Below are 23,076 nucleotides of genomic sequence, written 5' to 3' on the forward strand. Positions count from 1 at the left end.
TGCTGTTTCTCAGTGCAGCGATCTATCCGTCATTTTTTGTTTAGTCCATTCTCCCTGCAGTAGCTTAGCCCCAAAGTAGACAGAATAATCCCAGTTGGATTTCAGCCTGTCTTTTCAGTAAGCAAAATGTTACAGATATCACTGATTCTGCGTCTGGGATTCCTGCCAGTTAGTTGCATTAGACAATAAGGATTGATTCTTTGGAAAATATTTTCCTGAAGCTAAGGAAACACTTTTGGGGTGAAAACAAAGTTTTAACAAGATACTTCAAAAGGAAGGCTATCCTGAGATCATAAGCCTACTGCAGTTTTACTAAACGTCTTTCTTGGCTTATTCATTGAAAGCGTGGCCATTCTTGGAGCTCATGGTTGCAGGGATAATGCATTGCTATTAATAATGCTTTTCCCTGATGTTGAATTCACTGTTAGTGAATGGACACAACTCTCTCCTGTGGTATTTGGACCGGCACTTGTTAACAATTGTCAGTTGTTTGGAAAAGCAGCTCCATTTGAGCAAGCTCTGGGTTTCACAGACAGCCCTTTTCAAAGGACACAAATTCCAGCCTGGGAATGGGGCAGTTTCTGCTTTTCTTTAATGTCTAGCACTAAGGTAGCACTGATTGCAAGCCTTCCAGAGGTGTAAAACACGGCTCACCTGGGGCATCAGTGCTAGCACCAGGAATGCACCAGGCAATTCATTATTTTCAGCTTCATCAACTTGGCATAGACAGTGGGATCAAGTGCACCCTCAGCAAGTTTGCAGATGACACCAAGCTGAGTGGTGCGGTTGATACAACAGAAAGAAGGGATGCCATCCAGAGGGACCTGGACAAGCTTGAGAAGTGAGCCCACGCGAACCTAATGAGCTTCAACAAGTCCAAGTGCAAGGTGCTGCATGTGAAAGCAGCCTTGCAGAGAAGGACTTGGGGGTTCTGGTGGATGAGAAGCTCGACATGAGCCAGCAGTGTGTGCTTGCAGCCCAGAAGGCCAACTGCGTCCTGGGCTGCACCAACAGAGGAGCGGACAGCACGTGGAGGGAGGTGATTGTGCTCCTCTGCTCTGCCCTTGTGAGGCCCCACCTGGAGTGCTGTGTCTAGGTCTGGTGCCCCCAGCACAAGAAGGATGTGGGGCTGTCAGAGCAGGTCCAGAGAAGGGACATGGAGATGATCAGAGAGCTGGAGCACCTCTCCTGTGAAGAAAGGCTGAGAAAGCTGGGGATGTTCAGCTTGGAGAAGAGAAGGCTCCAGGGACACCTCATTGCAGCCTTTCAATACTTAAAGGGGGCTTATAAAAAGGATGGAGTGCAAGTTTTTGGTCATTCAGATAATGACAGGACAAGGGGGAATGGTTTTAAGCTAAAAGAGGGGAGATATAAATTAGATGTTTGAAGGAAATCCTTCACCATGAGGATGGTGAGGCACTGGCACAGGCTGCCCAGAGAAGCTGTGGATGCCCCATCCCTGCAGGTGTTCAAGGCCAGGCTGGATGGGGCTCCAACTTGAGACATTCTCTGATTCTATTTATGATCATGGAGCATCTTTTGTTCTAGAATTCCCTAGAGGTCAGTATTTTGTTCTGGGCAGTTTGTGGATTCCTCCTCGTGACCTTTCCCAAACTCCATGTAACTTGCTCTCCGGTAGGACAACCAGGTTCCTTTGTGATAACAGAATAAATCTTCACACCCCCCTGCTCTGCTGTGCACCTCACGCCGGACTCTGGGCACTGCCCGGACTCCCTCGCAGCCCTTTCGTTGCCCTCAAACTGCTATTTTTTCCCCATTTTTTCACTCTTCTGCTCCCCACTCCCCCATTTGGGGGTTCTTTCATCTTTCTCTGCGGAGCGAGCACACCCTTGAAGAGTGCAGGCCGTTAAAATAAAACAAGAGCAAGACTTGAAGAATCCGCAACCCACTGACCGTTTAACGGTCGCCCGCCGCCCGTTGACGCGCCCCATCCCGCGCGTCAAGCGACGGCGGGCAAAGTGAGGGCAGAGCGCACCGCCCGGCTTCCCCCTCCCGCACCGCGCATGCGCGCCGTGCCCCACAGTGCCACCTCCCCGCCTTTTAGCGCCACTGCAAGGCGCGGCCCCGTTGCGCATGCTCACTGGGCGGCTGCCCGAGGGGGGCAGCCAACCCCCTTCTCCCCCCCTCCGGCTGCCGAAGCCGTTCGGGTGTTTCCGCCACCCCCCCCCTCCCCTGTGCCGAAGCCGCTCGGGTGTTTCCGCCACTCCCCCCCCCCCCCCGCCCCCGCTGCCGAAGCCGCTCGGGTGTTTCCGCGGCTGCCCGGCGGCGGGGCCGCTGCGGGCGGGAGGCGGCGGAAAATGGCGGCGGGGGGCTCGCTGAGGGCCGGGGCCGGCCGCGGCTGAGCGGGGAGGTGGCCGTGGGGCTGCGCCGCCGCCGCCGGGCCCTCCTCCTCCTCCTCCCCTCCTCCTCCTCCTCCCCTCCTCCTCCTCCTCCTCCCCCCTCCCCCGGCATGGACGCTGGCGCTGCGCGGGGTCGCTGTGCGCGGCGCTGCCCGGCTGCGAGGTGCCGCTGAGGGGGGCCGCCCGCCCGCCCGCCGCCCCCCGGGGGAACCATGTCGGACACCAAGGTGAAGGTCGCCGTCAGGGTCCGGCCCATGAACAGGAGAGGTAACCGGCTCCTCCCCGCGCCCCCCTTTGCGGCCAGGGGGATGAACAAGCGCCTCCCTCCCCGCCCCTCACCCCCTTCAGCTCCCCCCCCCCCCGGCCCCCTTCCGACCCCCTGGGGTGTGGGGGGCAGCAGCAGCCCCCCGGGGGGTGTCGGGGGGCGTCCCGGCCGCCCGTCCATCCCCCCGCCGCCTCTCCTTGCAGAGCTGGAGCTGAACACCAAGTGCATCGTGGAGATGGAGGGGAACCAGACGGTGCTGCACCCGCCGCCTTCCAACGCCAAGCAGGGAGAGAGGTGAGAAGCGGGGCCAAAAGACAGCCCCCCTGCCCCCCGGCTCCTGACCCCCCTACTGGGGTCTGCGAGGGGCAGGGGGCGGCCGTCGGGCAGGGCACAGGGCTCCCCCGGACCTCAGCTTTGTGTCCTGCGAGGAGCTGGAGGCGCCCAAAGGGAGGTGCAGCTCGCTGTTAGCCTCCCGAGCCTGCAAGCCAATTCCTGGGTAAATGCTCAAAAAATGAGCCGTGGCTTAGGTAAGGATGGATGGACACTGACCGTGCACGCTGCTGCTCCCAGGAATTTCCCTTAAGCGCAGGCTGCTGGTGACACGGTGTAACCTTTGTGGAAACAAGAAGCAGAATTCAGACGTTGTCCTAGCGATGGTATTTTTTGTTTGCTGAGTTTTAACATACTTGCATTTGGTAATTACCAGTTCCTTTATTAATTCCGTGATGTCGTGTGGAATAGTCTGAGAATACGCTTAAATAATTTGGAAATCTGCCGTCTAGTTGTGATGCCCCGCTAAAGAATACCCTTGGAAATAGTCCAAAATACCAGTGCACTGGACTGTAAAAATAGATCAGAACAGGAAAAGATTTCTTTCCTTTGAGGGAGTGTGGGGAAAGACGGGGAGGCACGAGGGGAATAGTTACGTTGTTTGCTTATCTCTGTGATTACCTGTTGACAGCTCAACTCGGTTGATCTGTTAAATATTTTTAATGCCAAGGAGTGTGAATTCATTTGCATGATTATAGAGACTTTCATCTGGACGAATTCTTGCTACTTAAGGTTTTATTAAAAATGTCTTTGAGGGTGTAATAGCTATGAAAATTAGCATGAGGATATGCGTTTTTTTTTTTTTCCAAAGACAATGTCATGGCTTTTATCGTTTTCCAGCAGGAAAGGTCTACACCTTTTCTGTTCTTTCATGTCCAAGATGCGAAGGCCCTCTCACGTTAATCTAAATACTGGAATACAGCAGTAATCATGCCAATTTAACTTAAATCCAACCTGCATTGTCTTCAGAATCATTGTTATGGCTAATGTGTTGGCTTGGGTCTTGAAAGAGCTGTGCTCGTTTCCATTCCCTTTCATAGACTTTGTGCGATCTACAAGTCATGCTGCCTCTGTGCCTGTTAGCATCCCATCTGAAAAATGAAAATCTTGTTTTTCTTGAGACTATTTTAGGAAGTATGCTTTTTCTAACGTTTATTGAACTGCTTATGTGGTGTCCATCACAACGCAGCTGTACTAAGAATAATATCGACTCTTTAAAGTGAGTGGATTTGACAGGTACAAAGTGCAACGTTGTGCGTGTTGGCTGCAGGTATTCAGGGAGACTATGCAGTGACACTTTTGAGAGATTGTGTTTTGTGTTTGTCTGGCTTTAATACCTGTAAAAAATAATATATATATATATTTATAAACTCTCTTACCTAGTTTGAATTGGCTTCTGATTGTGTGCCAAGAGCCTTATGGGTGAGTTGTGACACTTGTGTGCAACCTCGTTAGTGATAGCAGTGTTGGCAGGTGATAGCTGCCCTGCTTGCAGCCAGCCCACTGTGAGGGTGGAACTTGGCTGGCTGTTGAATGTTTAACTTGTGTGTTAGAAGGAAGCAACTGCATGACGTGAGAGGATTGGAAATGCTGATCGGAAGTAACTCACGTTGATGCAAAAATATGGTTTGGCTACCTTCTAAATAGCAGAGATTGTGTGTAGACTGTTGAGATGGCTAATGGCCATCTAGTGCCTTGTGAAGTTCCTAAATTTTTTCAGTGTTAAACTGTTGATTTCTGTTTTATTTGTTCCCGTCAAGATAGAGTTTAATTCTCATGATGAAGAATGAATTCTATTCTTCTTCTGTGTGTACCCAAATAAAACGTCTATATAGACTGGCTCTGAATTGCTGAGTAGTTGCTGCTTGTACTTGGACTGGTGCCTTGGCAGGGTTAGAGATGTCAAATGGATTTTTGGTTTTCTTTGTGTAGCTTGTTTTTATATAGCTCAACTGGATTTTTTCTTTCAGAGCAACCGTGTCATTGCAAAAATTACTTCCCTTGTTGGCTGATTAACTGGTCTTTCTGTGCTATATTGCATTATTTTAATATTCTGTTTAGTCTCTTTTACATTTTTCTTTTTATATGGAGATTTCCTTTTTTTCTAGAGGAATGAAAGTACAAGTTTGTGCTGTGCTTTGGAATTAGAATAAGTAGCCTCCTAAAGCAAAGTTGGTTTCCAGGGCTGCTTTTCTTAATTGAGCTGAAGCAGAGAAACTGTAGTTGTTGGGGGGGGGGGGGGGGGGGGGGGAGGGGAGAGGGGTGTTCAGGACCACGCTCTTTATTTGCTTTGTGTTCTTAGTTGTAATTTTCAATGTACTGACAGAATTTTCTAAAGTAAAATTAGATATCTGTTATAATTATTAAAGTGCTGTGCATCCAAAAGCAAACTTTAAGTTTAGGAAGATCAAATTTTACTATTTTTTCCTATTCTGTAAGGAGTTTTAAAATTAGGTCTAATTTCAGATGCATCCTGTTAATAGGTCTCTACATTTTATCACAGATACTTCTGAAGGATTTTAGACAGACAAGTTATGACAGTTTTACAAGTGGCAAAAAATGCCAAAAATCCAAGACAGTGCTGTCACTTGTTCAGCTTCCACTTTTGTATTAGTTTGTATTGGTGTTGTGTAAGTTAGATCTGGGTTCTCAATTCTTCTTCTAACAGCTAGACCACACAGCATCTGTACCTTAACAAACACAGCTACAAAACGGTAATTGTTATTAAATGTTTTATCTTTTTATAAACAGCAGGCCTTTCATTCCCTACAGGCAAACAGTTTTAGGATTCTAAACTAACAAAGAAGAAAAAACAAAACATAGTAAAACCTAACAAGCTGAGTCTGAAAGACGGGAAAATCTTTACTGACTGTAGTAATAGCAGACAGTTCAGAAAGAAACAGCTTTCATTAGCTGGTATCAGGTATATTCTCTGGTGCTGGCAAAGATTTTTCGAAGTTGATTTGTTGCACTTCATGCCTTTAGCCCTTGTTTTAGTGTTACTAGTAGCATCAGTTTCCTTTATGTCTGCCTAAGTGTGTTTCTGTGTTGTTTTAGTTACCTTGTTGGTCTTCCATACATTTTCCCCCCAAAATTGGTGTGGATTTCTCTTTCTTCCTGGAAGGAAATAATGTCTGGTATTTCTGGGAACCCTGTGATTTTTTATTTTATTTTTCCTGTCTTCACCTGGGAAGCTGAATTTCCTTGATCAAAGTACTCTTCTTTCTGAAATAGTTATTCCAACTAATAGTCTTAGGAATTTGAATCGTTTCAAAACCAGTAGTGTACGTCTTACTGTCATGCTATAAATGTTTGTGTCTGGTTGGCATTAAGGTACAGCATTAAACTGCAACTATGAAATAACTAGAGCATGAGCTTACAGGCAGTCTTTCAAAATATCTGAGTAATTATTATTTACGATGGAAATATCACGCCCCTCTCTAGGTTCGTCAAAGCTTTCTCTTGATGTTAGAGATGCTATTCTTTTAGTTAGTAGGACAAATCAGGTTTTGCCAGGTGCCACCTGTGCTTTTGACTGTCGAAACAGGCTTTTCTCCATCCAACCTTGCCTTTCAGCTACACTTTTTAAACATGTAGGATCTGAAAAATTTATTTTGCTTCCCTGACTACAGTTCATGGCGTGATCTTTCCGTTGTTAGTAAACAAAAGATTTGTATTGACAGAAATAATGAAGTACGGAGACAGTAGAACTGCAATACTGTTTCAGCTGTAGTTCTGACTAAGCAGAAGGCATCTGTTGGGCAATTTATTACCTTAAAGCACAGTAGCCTTCTGCAAACTTTGCCTTATTAAAGGCCTTGGGTCAAAAAATAAGAAAGAAATCATCAGATTGTGGAGCTGAACTTAAAGTCCACTCTGCTCAGAAAGTATCTTTTTTTTTTTTGTCTGACTTATTTTTGTTTTTTAAACCTATTTTAGGACTTGCTTGCTCAATCTTCTGCCGTCATTACTTAGATAACAGACAAATAGCCCCAATGCCAAATTATACTTAGGTAAAACTCTTATATCTTTAAATTACTCAGAGAGGCAGAATATATGGTGTTTTTTTTTTTTTTTTTTGAGTAGGTTTAAGCTCTTTAGTAAAACAAATAGCTGGGAACAGGTATGTGTATGGGGCCTATCTAGTTCTTGTAGGTCGTGATGCTTCCCAAGATAATGACCTGAAGCACAGATTTTATTCCTAGTTAGCTTGTCCTAAAATTCTTGTTTCCAGAAAGCAGCTGTTGCCTCCTCCCCACCTTGGGGGAAAAAAGTATTTTGAATGGTCTTTAATAGATGGTCCTTCACGTGGTCACTGTGATGCCTTTTTTTTTTTTTTTTTTTGACATGTTGCTTCGAACAGCATCAGAGATGAGAGAGGAGCGCGGTTGCAGGGAGAGGATGTGCGTTTCTGGTAATGGTCCCTGTTTCAAACTGGAACTTCGGGAAGCTGAAACAGGACAACTGCTAATTATTTTTGTATCTGAAGGCATGATCAAGAAGATCGTGTCCTTGATGCATATACTCTGAATTCACCTGAGCTAGATGGTGTAACAAGAGCAGGCAGCAACCTTTATCTTTGTCTAGAGGAAATTGTAAAAGCAATCTGACTTTGACCTCTTCGGTTAGCTTCCTGTTCGACATCAATGTTCAGGATGTGAATTGTTAACTTTGAATCTTTGTCGAAGAGGTGTGTTTGAGTGATAAAATGTACGGCTGGCGAATGTCATTTCAGAACCATTTTTGCATTGCGGTAACTCATCCATGCCTCAGGTGGGATACTAGATGCAGTTCCACGAAACCACCATTCTAACACTTGGTTTCAAATTCCTCTTTGCTGAATCCCACGTATTTTGGATTTTCCATGTGTTTTGGATTATGAATTTGTGGCATGGCTCTAGGTTCTTTCTAAGGTCAACTGAGCCATGGGTATGATGAACACCTGTTACCTTGCCACGTTCATAAAATCCAGGCAGCTGTTGGGACCTTGTGCTTTGGTCTTGAAAAGGCATTGCTAGAGGAAACTACCACTGGATGCTGTTGAGACTGTGGGTACGCCGCTAGTAGTACGTAGCTGGCAGTATATCAGAACAGAAATAACATGCTCGAAGAGAAGGAAAACTGTTCTTGATAATACCATGCTTGGGCAATCGTTGCTTTGTAGACATTCCCTGCTTCTGGACTGCTATTCAGTTATACTTAAAAGCAATACTCAGAATACAGTAAAACTGGGTTCACCTTGAACATGTCCATTTTGTCTGTTTTATGATGTTAGAAATGCCCACGCAGTAGAACATAAAAAGATTTCTCAGGTAGGTTGGCAGGCCTTTTAGACACGCTTCGCTTCTGTGTTTAGAAGGGGCAGGTACATGTGCATTTGTCTATTATTGCGGCCAGAAATGGTTTTTGAGATCTGGATTCCTATTCAGTCCACCTTGAACGTGTTGTTTATTGAAATTACGAATTTAAAAAAAACAGCTGCTCTTTTCAAATGGATTTATGTTTGCCCTTTTCTTTGGGGAGATTGGGACTGAAGGAAAAGCTTTTGTTTCACCTCCTTTGCCCCCCTTGGTATACATTCTTTTCAAAGGAAGAATGTCTCTACAAGATTACCTTTGCTCTGTGCATCTAGTATGCTTATTAAATATGTGTATGGTAAAGTTTCAGACTTAAATTGTAGTAGTTGACACGTTTAAAATTAGGTGGTAGTTGTAAACGTATTGTAGTGGCACTGGCACTTCAGCAAGTGCTAATAAAGTCCCTGCTCCACCAACCTCCTGCTTGGAGAGAAGCAGCACCCACAAGCATCCGTTCCGTGCAGGGTTATGTACTGCAGGGCACTGGGCTGCAAATCTTTGCACATGTTTTTGGTGACGAAGTGAATTCCTTCCTTGTCTCAGGCCCGCAGTGCAGCAGGCACAGGCGGGCATCTGTCATCGACGGAGCCGTCGTGGCGATACTTGTAGTAATAAGATTAGAGCTAAATCTTTAAACTGACAAAAAGTACTCGTCGCTGCTGTGGTTCTGAGACATTACCATGTTTGAAGTCCTTTATTTCTCTGAAGCTGGGGGCAAACTGAGTAGCAGGAAGGGCAGCAGCCCCCGGCTGCATTGCCGTGTCTCCCACACGGAAAGGCTGTGTGCAGTGGTGGGAAAGTCCTCTGGTGGCTCTGCTTATTTGGCCTGGCCTGGCCGTGGTGCGAGTCTATTCATGGAAACAATTACTGCCTACTCTAGTGAAATGCCAGCTGCTGCAGCAGCGCTGTGCAGATTCTGTTGCTTAACTGAATAAGTTCTCCAATTGCTTAATTCCTCGTGTTTTGTAAGGATGCCTGTTAACAACTGCAGAGTGTGGAGCGGGCGCTACGGAAGTGTCAAAGTGTCGTCTGGAGACGGTGAATTGTACGTGCTCAGTAAGTGCAGCGTGCAAAGAAAAGGCCCCTACTGAGCAATGATTTGCACCGCAGGACGCGATAGCAAATTAACTTGAGACCTGAAGCACTGTGTTAACTAAAACAGTCGTGCTGTTGCCTGGAAGTAATGCTGCTGTGTCTCTTTTTACAAGAGATAGTTGAAGGCATATGAGCTTGTTCCATCAGTATGTGACTTTCTATGCTGATAGGAAATTGGGCATCAGAGTTTGAGGTTTGCTGAAGCTTGAGCTTCTTGTGTAATGTTTCATGATCCTTCTGCTGAGTGTGGTGGACAATGTCTGGGAGCTGAGGGAGGAGCTCAGGAAGTGCACAACAAGCAGATCGACCTTCATACGGCAAATTTTCAGTCAGAAAAATGCATTGCTGACAGGGGTCACAAATCAGTGACATAAGCCCAAGATTATCTGTGCTGGTGAACAGTAGAGTTAGGTAAGTTGTTTTTAATTCCATGGGAGGGTGCCCCTTCATTTCATTTACTGTTTTGGAGAAAAGTGAATGAAAGGCTTGTTGTGCTGGTTAGTGCTAATTAACTTCTACAGTTATGGTTTTATTTTAGATTAAAAGTCAGCTGTCATTTTTTAAAGAAAAAGCAGCCCTTGGTCATCAGTCTAATGAAATTCATAGCCATTTCCTGAACTAATAAATTCCTAGTCATCAGCCTCAACCTTTATTTGGTGTTTTGTTATATCCTAAGCAGAGGCATCCTCAGGCATGTAAATGCTTACCAAATACAGCTACATCTTCCTCAGGTGTTAAGTTAGTGACTTGTGAGGTGTAACTTTTCCTCTAGAAGGTAACCTAAATGTGCTCTTGTTTCACATAGATCTCCATAGGGGTATCGTATGTCATTAGCCCCTAGTCAGTAATGATTTTATTATCCTGCAGTCACTTATTTGATATTTGAGTGTTACAGCTCAGGACAAAGACTTATACCTCAACTAATCTTTTGACAGATTAAGCTATGCATATATTTTGGCGTTTATTAATTGTACTGTACCTGTTTTGAGGTGTATCAGCCCAGCAGTGAAAAGGTGTCTGAAACATTTCTGTATGCTTCTGGTAAGTGTATGGTAAGCTTCACAGTTAATGATGACGCTGAAGATACAGCAGAAGCTTATTGTTCACTAGCAACAGGGAAGATACTTGTGGTCTCTGTTCTGTGAGCTAGCTCCCACCGAGCCTGTGCTGCTGCCTGGTCATGTTTAGGAGCAGCAGAGCTAGTAGGCTGGTGCTGGTTATCCTGAGATTTGTGGCGTCACCGCATCTTCTTTTTGCAGTGTGTGTATATTCCAAGAATTGTAGGCATTTCAAAAACGTGAATCAAAGCAGCTGCTGTGGCTGGAATGGCATGCTTATCTCTGCGTATGTTTATGAAGATAGCGTTCAATATGTTAAAAACTACCAGGATGCATTGTTAATTGTGAACTTCATAAGACGTTGTATGCTGTTGTCCAAGTAATGTGTTTTATATTAAAAACAGATTGCTGAAACTGTCAGCATTTAAATATTTTTCCTTAAAATTTGTTGTTCTAGAGAACATTTTAGACTTGCAGATGAAATGATAAAAAGTGTACATGATACCCTGTTTATTGAGCTTGTAGTTGTAGTTTATTGTTCTGCCATCTCTTTTTATACACAAACATCAATCCTAAATAAGCAGCATTCAAAAGCCTCCAATGAGATTGAAGCCCTATGCTAGAAGAAGAAAATTTAAAGTTCTGCATCTGTCTCTTCAGACACTGGAATAGTTTTTGTAGTACTAAGTATACGTATGTGGAGTTGTCTGTTTTGCTTAATATTTCTTGTATGATGACAAGGAACAGCAGATCTTTGATAAGAAACTGGAATACTTGATACTGCTTCCCATGTGGTTTCCACTTTTTGTCTGACTGATTAAAATCAAATCATGTGCAGGGTAGCTGAGAAAGTCTTTCACGAATTTGATTCCTTCAGAATTGAAGGTTAAAGGAATGTGGCAGAAGGGAAGGTTTTATCTGCAAAATGAATGGATTTCTACAGTGATCAGCACCGGTTGCTGTGTGGTTTTTAATACGTCCTAGTTCTTACTTTGTTGAATTTTTACTTCAAATTCAGTTTTGCTGTGTGATTCAAAAGCCGAGGCTTGTTTTATAGTAGCTGAGCTTTTCCTGAAGATAAGCCAACAGAGCATTTCAGTGGAACTGGTGGAAGTTTTCTATTGGCAAAGCCACTTTATGGCCCTGAATGAGAAGCATCCTGGTCTGCTTTGGAAAGTTTTTGTCAGTATCTGTTGATGTGAATCTTTTACGTATGCAGTGTGATGTAAGTTTGCAGTGCTCCAGACTTGGGTTGGTTCGGTAGTGTCCCCTCCCCGAATGATGCAAGTCCTGAGCATTTTGATACAGTTTTTGTTTCCTTTCTGTCATGCCATGTCGTCATTCCATATTTTGAGATGTTCCTGAATTTCCTTTAGACTTTATATATGTTTTCACATAACTTCATCTAATGAAATCAGGCTGAAACAGAAATTGGTCTTTTGGTAAAATAAAGAAATGTTCCTTTATTTGGTGCATGCAGTTGAAGAGCTTAATATATTACTCACGTATCCTCTGAATGCTCAGCAAATAGTAGTTGAGTTTGGTTACTTTGCAGTTATATAATAGAGTAAAAGAGCAGAAACCGTTTGTGATCTCGCATTTTGCACTGTATTGGTATAAAAAAGTGCTTCTGGAAGCTTTGTCAGAAGTGTATTGTGGATCATCATCCTAGTACTCAGGTTTTGCCATTTCAGAGCTTCTTACCCCGACCATAGTGGGTATGCAATTCTGGAACAAACTGTCTAGAAAACAATCTGGCCTTTTCTTTGCCTGTTAAATTTAAAAAGGAGAAAGTTTTGGATAGTTGACATTCTTCTGGTGTAAGTAAGCCTCAGTTGTACCTGTATTCTTGGTTGGAGTGTCCTTGAGAAATGCTGCTTCAGTATCTGCATGGAAACTGAAACATTAGAAAGTGCGAAAGACGGCTCCTTAACCAACTGGCTGCTGACACAGCAGAATAGAGGGAAAGGATACTTGGGGAGCAGGACTGGAAGGATAACGAAAGGCGGGTGAGAGGTACAGAACTGGGTGCCTGACAGTATTACAAACTCCACAAAGTACATATTGGGGGAAACCAGGCCAAAACAAAAGTATCCTGTGAGCTTTCTCCCATCCTGCTGAAAGTATGTACGAGAAACTGGCATTCTGCGAGGAAACGCTACGTTATTCATGTGTGTTCTGGTTGAGATCCAAGTTGCAAACAAAAAGGAAAGTCAGTTCTTGTAAACAGGCCATTGAACACAGGACAGAGCTTACCATGTACTGATCTTGTCAGGAGCTTCCAAGTCCTTTGTATTTTTAGTGAGGTGTTTATAACATCATAGCTAAGTTTGTGTTGTATTTCTGATTTTCAGTGTATATTTGTAACATGCATTTTAACACTGTTTTTTTTATTTACTGTTAATTAAATGTCCATCACGTCTGAGAGTCTGCAGAAACTGGCCATGAAGTAAGTGCTCATATGTCCATCTAAGATAGTGAAAATGTCTTTGAGGATGTAGCACTTGAGTGTTGTCTTACCAGTCCATTGAAGGAGACCTTACATTGATTACTTTTTTTTTTTTAATAAATTCAGTAGATGTTGTGTTCCTCTCAGCATCCCAGCTCCACATCTTGATTCCTTTTTATTGTCAGAAGCAGCATGTCAAAGGAAGGGAATGTCCGACTCCCCCATAGTAAAAGTTCGAAGTTAGCCTGTGCCAGTTCTGTTTTAAAATGCTCAGCGGGGCATAGAAGATGAGTGCTGAGCCTAGATAGACATCAGTCTAATCTCTCCTCTTTTGTCTAGCCATTCTTTAGGGTGGGCTGCATCCTCTAAAATAGCTTTGCGAACGTGGCTCTGGGAGGGAAGCTTTTTTCAGAAACAGTGAAGGTATGCAAGCTTTGTGCCTGTAGTGTAATCTCTCCTTACTGCCTTCAGTGCTCACAGATAGAAGCTTTGCATATGCTTCAAGGGACGCGGTGTTACTTCATTTGAAATTTCGGTATCAGCTGATCATTACAGAATGACATCTTGCCACTCTGTGCTAGTTTAAACGCAGAAATGCAAATCCAGATCCAGAAATGCAGATTTGCTGGCTGAATGCCCTTAGTGTTGTGCGATTCTCATCTGTCTTCCGAGCTGTGTTTCTTCTGCTGCGTGCTCTGACCCATGTTATTGATTGCTATTTGAGAATTTACTTGAATAAGGCAGAAATTCGTGGCTCATGTGCAAGACACTCAAATGTGCTTTGGAAACACTCTGGCACGCACATGACCAATGTGTTTAAAATGAGTTTTATAAAATCTCTCCAAGCCAGCTCAATCTTAATCTGTCATCTGTTGTAAAGAAGGGTGTTGCAGAACAACTCCCTCACAGTCCTAAAAGTGGAATTTGAAATTCCTGCACTTTTCTGAAGGTAGCTGAATCTTTGTTGTGGTTCGGAAAAGGTACTCACATAAGTGACCTCTTGCCTGTCTGCCTTTGTAGTGATTAAAAAAAAAAAAAAAGTAAATGCCATCTCTTTGTAGACTTGTAATGAGATTTTATAATACGGAACTGCGGAGCTGAGTTTTGAGGGAGGAGTACTTCGTCAGCAGTTTGTATAATTGAAAGAAAATAGCAATGTTAGTGATAACATGCAGTTGTTATGTGGGAAAATGAGCATTGTCAGATTTGAGTAAGCTCAAGGGGAGTGTTTGATTAGACTAGGAAACTTTTTTTTTTTCCAAATAGTAGTGGAAAACTATGCACTTGAAACATTTTTTATAATTATTGTTCTTTTTCATATCCAAAATAGATGGTGTGTTGTAGATTTGCTACAGAACTTTTCTTATAAATGGAGAAGAAAAGGACACTGTGTGCTTTGTTGTTTTGCTGTTAAAGGCCTAAAGGGGCAAGTTCTTGATTCATTTAAAAATACTTTTACTACATTTTTTCCCCTCCCTTCAACTGTTTTTCCATATGAGGCACATCAGTTCTTTGCTTCAGTGCTGTTAATCTAAGGGCCTTTGAAGTGGGATGCTTGCCTTAGCTGCAGCTTCTCCTGTACCATATCTTTCTAGTCCTGCTCTTTTACTTTTGTGTCTCAGGTTGCAGGCGTAGATCAAAATAAATTGAACTGGTCTGGAGTTGCTAATCAGACACCAGAACCTCTATCCATTTCTGAAGTAGAACAGCTATTTAAGCAAAAAGGAAGCAGCTGTATCCTTATTACGTTGAAAATTGCTGAAAATTGAGTGCTGCTGCTGCTGACTTTATTAGTGATGATGTTCAAAGTGGGAAAGCTATGCTTGAAAATTCGTGCGATAACTTTCATTTGAACAATTTTGAATTTAATTATTTGTCAAGCCTGAAATATGTTTGCAGTTTTGCTGCATACCTACTTTGCTTCTTCTCTTTCTCATCCTGGTATAACTAACCCCAAACTGCTGACCCTGGTAGTATTTGCCTTCTCAGATCACTAAGTAAAGGAGTGCTTATTGGAGTTCAGAAACTTGTGGAAAGCCGTATGAAAGGGTACGCAGTATTTCGAACTGACCTACTTATTCTGAGTCTTCTTCCTTAATATGACTTCTCATTCTCCTTTAAAGACTTTTATACATTTTTTGATAGACTGCATGTATTTCTACTTCATTTCTTCTAGACTGTGTACCTCTAGCCACTCTGCAGGCAGATCTCTGGGTAGATCACTGAGGCTGAGGGTTATTTATGGCAGAGGTAATGAGCTAAGTCGCAGCTCCTGAAGCAGGACTGCATTTTGGTGTGGTGGGACGCTAACTGGGGAGTTTTGCAGGGCCTCACCTGCTCCTGCACGGCCTCAGCCCTGGACACCTGCAGCCTGGGTGCTCACAGCAAGTACCTAGCAGCTTCGGGCGATGGCAGCTTCCATACAGGAGGGCTCTGCTGGCCTGCCCATACCCTGCCGTACTGGCTGGTCCTGCCTGTCCCTCTCAGCTCAGAGATGAGAGGAGGTGGCAATGGTGCAGTCAAAAGCAATGCTGGGGTAGGACAGGGCCAAAAGTAGGTGACTGTGGGCCTCTGCTACCGTTTTACTAGTATGTTTTGCAGAAGGAGCACGTGCTCAGGTAATGAGCATTGATTTGGCCTTGGGGTGTGCCCACAATGCTCTGCCTAGCGTGCCCTCTGTTAGCTGGGCTTTCCCGTTGTCGGGCATGGAGCAGGAGTTGTAGAGCTGACTGCAGATCGCAGTGCAGGTGGGACTCAGTGGGACTATGAAGGTGTGTATCCACATTTTAAGGAGAACTTCAAGTACTTCATTAAAGATTAAAACCAAAGTAGTTTGTGTACTTTCCAATAAAGTAGGGTGAAAGTTCCCAGTTTAAATGAAATACGCTTATTGACCGTACTAATTTTGCTGAATGCTAGGTTTAAAGCGGGGTATTGGTAGTACCTGGAACAGCACTGGACAGGAAAGGATATATTTTTTCCCTATCTGCTCTGTGAAAGAGAACTTCCATCGTATTACTGCGGTACAGGATCATTTGTGCACGCTTCATATCCCTGTGCAGAAACCCAGATCTCTGTCCTGACCTGACTCTGAATAGATGCCAGCATGGGCCATGGTGTCCTTTGGTCTCTGGGTTAGCAAGCACCTGGCTGGGGCCAGTTTCCAAGGCTGACACATCAGCATTCAGGCTCTTTAAATGTATGCAGCTAATCTTTATGGTAAACCTCATCACTTCTGTGCAAGCATGTCCATAGATAAGTTTGTGCCTTTCTCCGTTCTTGTCAATTTTACTCTTTCATCTACCTTTCATCTTCTTGACATGCTACCTGCATTCTCCCATGCTCTTTAAATACATTATTTAAAATCTCCAGAAATGATAGCATTTTCAAGTTAAAAGATCGAGTGCTGTTAGCAAGTCCCAGCAGCGCTGTGCTTTTTATTCTAAATCGGAAGCTTTGATTACCTTTAGTCTTCTGTAGCTGGTACAGCAGCATGTGTGTTGCTTGTGTCTCAGCTCTCTTTCTGTGCTCTTCTTCCTCTACTAGTAACTTATCTCATAGTGCTCACTGACTGTTTTTTTTTCTGCTGTTATCACCTGCTTTGTGTTTCTGTGTATGAATAGCTTAATATATCCCTCCTGTTCTGAAACTTGTCAGGGCTTAGTTTGATTTTATTGTAACATGATCATGCTTTCTAATTTAGATTTTTTTTTCTGCTGCATGAAGACAAATCTTAGTGAAAAACAAACTTTTTTTTTTCTGAAACACAGCTGTGTGTGTTCTGCACACTGCTGCAGATCTGGAGCTAAAATGCTCAGCTAGACCCTAGTGAATCTGCAGGGGGATGGAGACTCCTGTTCTGAAACTCCCCCCCCATCCCCTTGGAGCACTCCTTTGCTCACCGTACCCTGCCAGCACCATATCCAGGCGGGGCTGTGTATGTGTTTGGTACCTGGTCAGGCGCTCTCCACCACGTGAAAGTGTCCACGCTCCCTCTCTATTTTTAGAAGCTAGCTTGTCTTTTCATCAGTTTTTGCTTTGATTTGTGCCTGGAGCTAATAAGTACCTGCTTTTTGTCTACACAATAAGCCTGGAACATGGATAAAATTCTCACAGGTAATAGTGGAAGGAAGATATTTCAAACAAATTATACCTTTCACTATAATAATACAGTAGTGTTCTGCTCTCTGTAAACAAATGTTCGTAAAATGAATTGTGGATGTAAACCTGGTTCTGCAGTCTGAGATCACAGCTCAGAAAACTCTTTGAGGGAATAAATGCTGTTGGCTGCAAGCCAAGGAGGGAGAAAAAGATTCGAGGAAGACTTTGGGGGGTGGAAAAAAAGGAGAAATTGTTCCGGAAAGAATAATCATATTTTTAAAATACTTGAGCTGCATATGAACTTCGGGCTATTTGAGTAAAACTCCATTGAGAATACTGCATGTTGCTTGGACATGTGTTTTAAACGTAGAAGGATGTCTGGAGAGAAACAAATTTTTTGTTAAGGAAACAACTACTTTCTGACACTGGTACACTGTGCAGGCTGCTAGTCAGAGTTCAGGATGTCTCCACTTGTGTATTCTGTAAAGATTCCTGGGTGATGAAGTCTGCTATCAGTACGTGTCAGAGTTGCATAGCCTAGCAAGGCAATTTGGGAGGATGGTTATGATCATTGGCAGTCTTTGACCAAACTCTCTCTGGAATTTGGTAGCAAAATTGCTTAGTTCATACGTATTATGTGTTATCTCTGCATGTGTGTGTATATATAATTATGAATTATCTCTGCATATTGTCTATATATTTCTGTTGCCCTTAAACTACACTAAGATATGGAAAGATGCAAAATCATGTTTTTAATAAGTCATCTGGAATTCTGGAGGCCAGATTCTACATCTCCTTATTTCCAGTTGTCAATAAGCTGTGTCTGTGTTGTCCATTGCTGCGTCTCTTGGATCTTAACGCTTGTTGGTGAGTTGGGAAGCAGTAGATCTGCCAACCCTTCCCTTTACTTTTCTCATACTCAAAGCTGTTACTTTGCTACCAAAGGCAACGTGTCAGTGCAAAGTCACTGGGCAAGCTCTGTGGAGAGAGAAGAGGTTGGCCTCAGGTAGTCACATTTCCAAAGCAAAACTATCTTTAAGTTAATCTGCTTGGTGACTGTTTCAAGTATATTACTGTGTCTTTATGCAGAGCAATACGTGGGATAAATTGATGAGCAGAGGTTTGGTGCAGCAGGTGCAGCATGTGAAAGGAGTTGTAGTAGGTGGGCTGGGCATCCTTGTGTGAAATGCTGGCTTTTTAGGGAGTGGAATAGGCTCGAGATGAAAATTCAAATAAGTTTTTAATGCTTTTCTTTACGTTGGCTTTGGTATCTAAGGCTGAAAAATATTAAATCCTTCTCAGAGCTGATAAATTCATAGTTCTGAGGATTTTAACGCTCAAATGTAACAAGTTAAACAGAGGTCTCTCTAGGCTGTATACAAGTTTTGATTTATAAAAGCAGAAGATTCCTTTCTTCTTCTTCTTTTTAATATTTGACTTAATGTTTTTGAAGGGGAGACATCAAATAGCACATTTCCTGTCCCTTTTCTAGAGTTGTCTTTTCAGAGTCTCTGAGCACTCGGTTCTCTGGCAAACTCCAAGGTGGATGAGAATGATCGGCTCTGAGCATGTTCGTGCTGATAGAAGGACACTTTTCATTGTGTTCCCCACTCCTTGAACAAACTGTTCCAGCTGTCTTCATAGAACAGTAAAGATACACTCAATTACAAGTAATTAATGAGACAAATCAGATTATGATGGGTGAGCTTTCTTTTTTGAAAATGAAGGTTATTTAATATCTCTTCTAGTCTAATTTTTTATATGGCAGATCAGACCTGAAGCTCTGTTCCTGAGGAAGAAAGTTGTATTGTGGATGGCTTTTCACGTTGAGCATTAGAGTTCAGATTAATGTGTGAGTGAGTGCTGGAATTCAACAAATAACACGTTCAAAATTTTCCAAATAATTTATACCTTAGGTAGCAGAATATCCTTCACACAACCAATAAATGTGAAGTACAGCATTGCAAAGCACTTAAAGTAGTTGGTCAAAGCAGCAAAGAAATGACAATCCTTTCATTGTGCAGATCCTCTGAGTACACTGGAAAAGTATGAAGGAGAACATACTCTATTGTAGTTCTTTTCCAGGCCACCTGCAGAGGTAAAATACTATATTCTGTCATGAATGAGTGCAGTTCACAAATTGCTTCAGGAGACTTCTCTGGTAGGCATGCATCTGCTGTCCACCCAATAAGTGGTTGTTGTTGTTCTTGGGTTTTTTTGTGACTCTTATTGCAATATGTTAATAGTAATAAGTATAAGATGGGTATAAAAACTTATTTGTTAATAGATACCAGCTAACTTTGATTCTGTAGGTGGAGCTTTTTAATTTACAAGTGACTGTAAGGACGCCTGGGCCTCCAAGCTATTTTGTGCATCAATTTTTAACTTAAAATGTAAAGTTGACAAAAGGAACAAGTAGCAATGTACAAACTACGTTAAATTGTTGCTTTAGGTTGATTTTTCTTTTACAGTTGTGTGAGCAATGCGAGCTTTAAATATCTGTAAGCCAGGAAAACTTTGCTGCCTTGCAACTGCTCTGTTCAGCTACTGTGGCTCAGCTGATTCTTGGTAACTTGGTTAAGTCTAAGCTTATTAAAAGTATTGAGATACAGAAAGTTAATGGCTGTTTACAACCATTACTATGCAACATATAATAAATTATGCAGAGACAATATCTATGAAGGAAATATTCTTTGAAGGCACTTTATGCATTGAGCACTAGGTTTGCATAGTGTTGAATCTTTAAATTCGTCAGGCCTGTCTGTAAGGGAGCCTTCCTCCCAATCAGAATACTTAATGTTGTAATTTTGGCTTTCTGTCCTTTGGTGGTTGAGGTAGTCCCGAGGTTTTCATTCCTCTTACTTTGTTTCTATTTCATTTTCTGCAACAATTCCTGTGATTCTTTGTAGAAGCCAGGTAATCAGTTTTGCTTATTTTTTTTTTCCTTTAAAGGACACGCTTCTCTTCGTGGGCAGCAGGTTTGTTTGTATTTCAGAGTAGGTAGTCGTTAACTGGCAAGTAAAACGTTTAGTTTCTAGATGTCTTTGTTTTTCTGATTTCTATGTTTTCATTACTACTGTTATGTTTTTTACTCATCTTTTTCATTAACCTGCTTATGCTGTGTGATAGTGTTTCTTAACATTTCAGAAGTGGATGTAACTGGTAAGTCACTTCTCTGAAGGGGATGTTAACGTTTTCATTACCATTTCCCGACTTAACTGTTTATATTTTGAACTCCAACAAACCCAGGTCAAACCCTGGCTTCAAGTAGTTTACCATATGGTTCATAGAACTTAAAGGTCAGCGAAGGAATTTCTTTGCCTGTTTGCCAGAATATCAATGAGTACAAAAATGTTAATACTGATACCTTTTTCCTCTCAAATTATTCTTCATATGTCCCAAAATTGTTTAGTATGTTTATTTTAAACAAAAAATCTGGAAAAAAGTTTTCTCAATAGATTTAAAGAGAAATACGAAAGCCATTGCCTGTAATGGAGATGTATCATGATGAGACATTTTAGACTTGTATTATCATGATTATACTGAGGAAATAGAAAATAAGCATTCATGATTACTGTTATGTGCTTTACAGAAATGCCTCAGAAATAGAAAAATCCTGTGTTGTAGTATACGTAGTTCAGTAACCATGCATATTTGTAGGGCTGGGTTTGACTTTTAATAATTCATCCATGGATTATAATATTCTGCACAAATGGTGCAGCACCTTATATTCTTAAACTGTTTGATACTCAATGGGAAATTGGAGCTATAGAAAAACTATTTTTGGAAGTTTCCTGAAGTGATAAAGCAAGTCATTCAAATTACCGGTCTTCCGTAGAGATTCCTACTGTGGACAGTGTGGCACAATTACTGAATGAGTGACTGAATTACAGTAATGATATTGGGAGGTGGGGAACACAAGGAGCAGAAACCTGAGCAATGTGGAGGAGTTATGAGCGGAAGCCCATGCACAAGATAATCGATCTGCTTGGAGTTGCAAATAGGCAGTTTCATAAATGAAATAATAAAGGAAACTGATGGATGTAAGTAAAGGAGTTTGTAGAAAGCAGAAGATTTGAACTGAATTTTGATGCTTTTCGTATTCATAGGTCTCTGCTCTCAGAATATTAGTGAATTAGTGGTGTTGAGAATTTGATATGCATATTTAAATATGACAGTAGGCAGAATTTCAGTGGAAGAGTACTCAATTACTGAGTACAAGTAGTAAAATTAAACATATGTACAACAATAATCTAGGCTGCAATTATCAGATAAGATGGTTAATTAACCTTTCCCTTTTTGTTGTTGTCCATGCCTATGAACTAGGACCACCTTTTAACAATAGCTTTTTCTTCGGTGTTTGCCTGCCTTGTGTATTTGGACTGTACAGTTTACTAAAATATAATGATCAGAAATGGTAAAGAAAAGATCAGAAATGACTTGGGAGTCTGGAAAACTGTACAGGCAGAAAAGAGTTGACTGCTCTGAGAGAAGTTCTGCTTTTTGGAAGCCGTAGACGGATGGAAGAGAGCGTTAGGGATTATGAACAGTATCAGGAGACTTTGTTAAGAAATAGGTAGGCGAGAAAGAAGATAAAGTTAATGACCATTCACAAGAGGATTTCACATCATTAAGAAAACTGGGCATGAAAGCATTGTAGAATTTCTTAAAGTTCTGTTGCTAGTTCAGTGTTATTTCCATTAGCAATGTTCGTGCTTTTTTCCTCAGCCTTTAAAGAGAACAGAAGATTGACCTGCAGAATGAGCTTGTGAAGCCTCACAAAACCTCTGAAAGTTCTGTGTTAAACTCATACTGAAACAATAGCTTATAAAAGAGAAACTTCTACACAATATATACTTCTGTACAATATACGTGACTGTGGTGGTTTCGCATCGACAGCCAACTGAACGCCAGCTCCTCCACACCATGCTCCCGCTCCCCTTCCTCAGAGGAGGGGAGGTTGGGGAAGGCAGTGCAATACATTGGTGTGTGCGTGTGTGGAGGCTCAGGTTTTGAGATCAGGATAGTTTAATTAAAGGGGAAAAACGACAGGGAGAGGCTGCATGGAAGTGAAAAGAGAATACTGTTATTCTCTACTTCCCATCAACGAGCGACGTTCGGCTGCGTCCCAGGAAGCAGGGCCTCAATACGCATAGCGGTTGTTTGGGAGGATGGGGTGGTTGTTGGTGAGGGTCTTGAAGCTGTGCCGGCAGGGCTTAGCAGCAGACACAACACAGGTGTGATACCGGTGCTGTTCTAGCTACACGTGCAGAGCACAGCACTGTGTGGGCAGTTGCGGGGAAAGTTAACTCCATCCCAGCTAGACCCAGTACAGTAGATTAAGATGGAAACCACCTGTATTTATAAATCACCTGTGCGCAGCTCCTTAATATGGGATATGCACTTTATCAGTGGTAGAATATTAACTCTCATTTGTCCTTTGAGCTACCTAGAATTTCTGTGCGTACTAATAAGACTTGGCACCTACACTTCAATTGAATATATGAGAAATTTTTAGCCAGGTGTGCAATCTCATTTTTAGTCTACGGGCTTCTGAGCCTGGAAGCGTACAGGAGGTGCCCTCACTGTTGTGGTGGCATTGTGCTCTTTGCAACACCTTGATAGTCATGGATGGAAAAGTTGGGGGGGGGGGGGGGGGGGGGGGGGCTATGACTTTGGCTGTCTTTTGTGGGGATTTTTTTTGAAGGAACACCCCAGGTTACATGTTGATACATGATGTGATGAGTCATGGAAAGATGGTTAACCCCTTAAATGTTATTAAGGACTTTTGGTTAGGTGTCTGGGCTAGGGTAATCTTTGCATTTTGAAGGTCTTTTTATTCCTACCTTTTGTTGTCTGACTTGTGTGCAGGCAGGTGTAGTCAATCTGCATGGTTCCTTTGTGTGCCTGAGTAGTGGAGAGATTTTAGTCAGGTTTTGTAGCACGTGCTGGAATGGAATTAGAGGTGGAATAACAAAAGATAACTGTTTCTAATTCAGTCTTCAGTTAGATAGTGATACTCTGAATTATGGTAGAAATGAACATCAGTTTGGTCAGCTAG

At 42.5% G+C, this 23,076-nt stretch overlaps 1 protein-coding gene across 8 annotated transcripts in view; it reads left to right on the forward strand.

Moving 5' to 3' along the window:
- Positions 1-2,283: 2,283 nt before the first annotated feature.
- The window catches only part of KIF13A (kinesin family member 13A), a 126,937-nt gene continuing 106,144 nt past the window's right edge, over positions 2,284-23,076 (forward strand). For 2 of the 8 annotated variants that reach the window (XM_066992075.1, XM_066992076.1), the window contains exons 1-2: positions 2,293-2,627; positions 2,829-2,919. In XM_066992075.1, coding sequence (XP_066848176.1) covers positions 2,573-2,627; positions 2,829-2,919 — 146 coding nt within the window. In that variant the 5' untranslated portion in view covers positions 2,293-2,572. Of the gene's footprint in view, positions 2,628-2,828; positions 2,920-23,076 lie in introns of all 8 variants that reach the window. The other 6 variants (XM_066992078.1, XM_066992079.1, XM_066992081.1 and 3 more) reach the window with 4 other exon arrangements.

This window comes from Anser cygnoides, chromosome 2 (genome assembly GCF_040182565.1).
Source record: "Anser cygnoides isolate HZ-2024a breed goose chromosome 2, Taihu_goose_T2T_genome, whole genome shotgun sequence".
Lineage (NCBI taxonomy): Eukaryota > Metazoa > Chordata > Aves > Anseriformes > Anatidae > Anser > Anser cygnoides.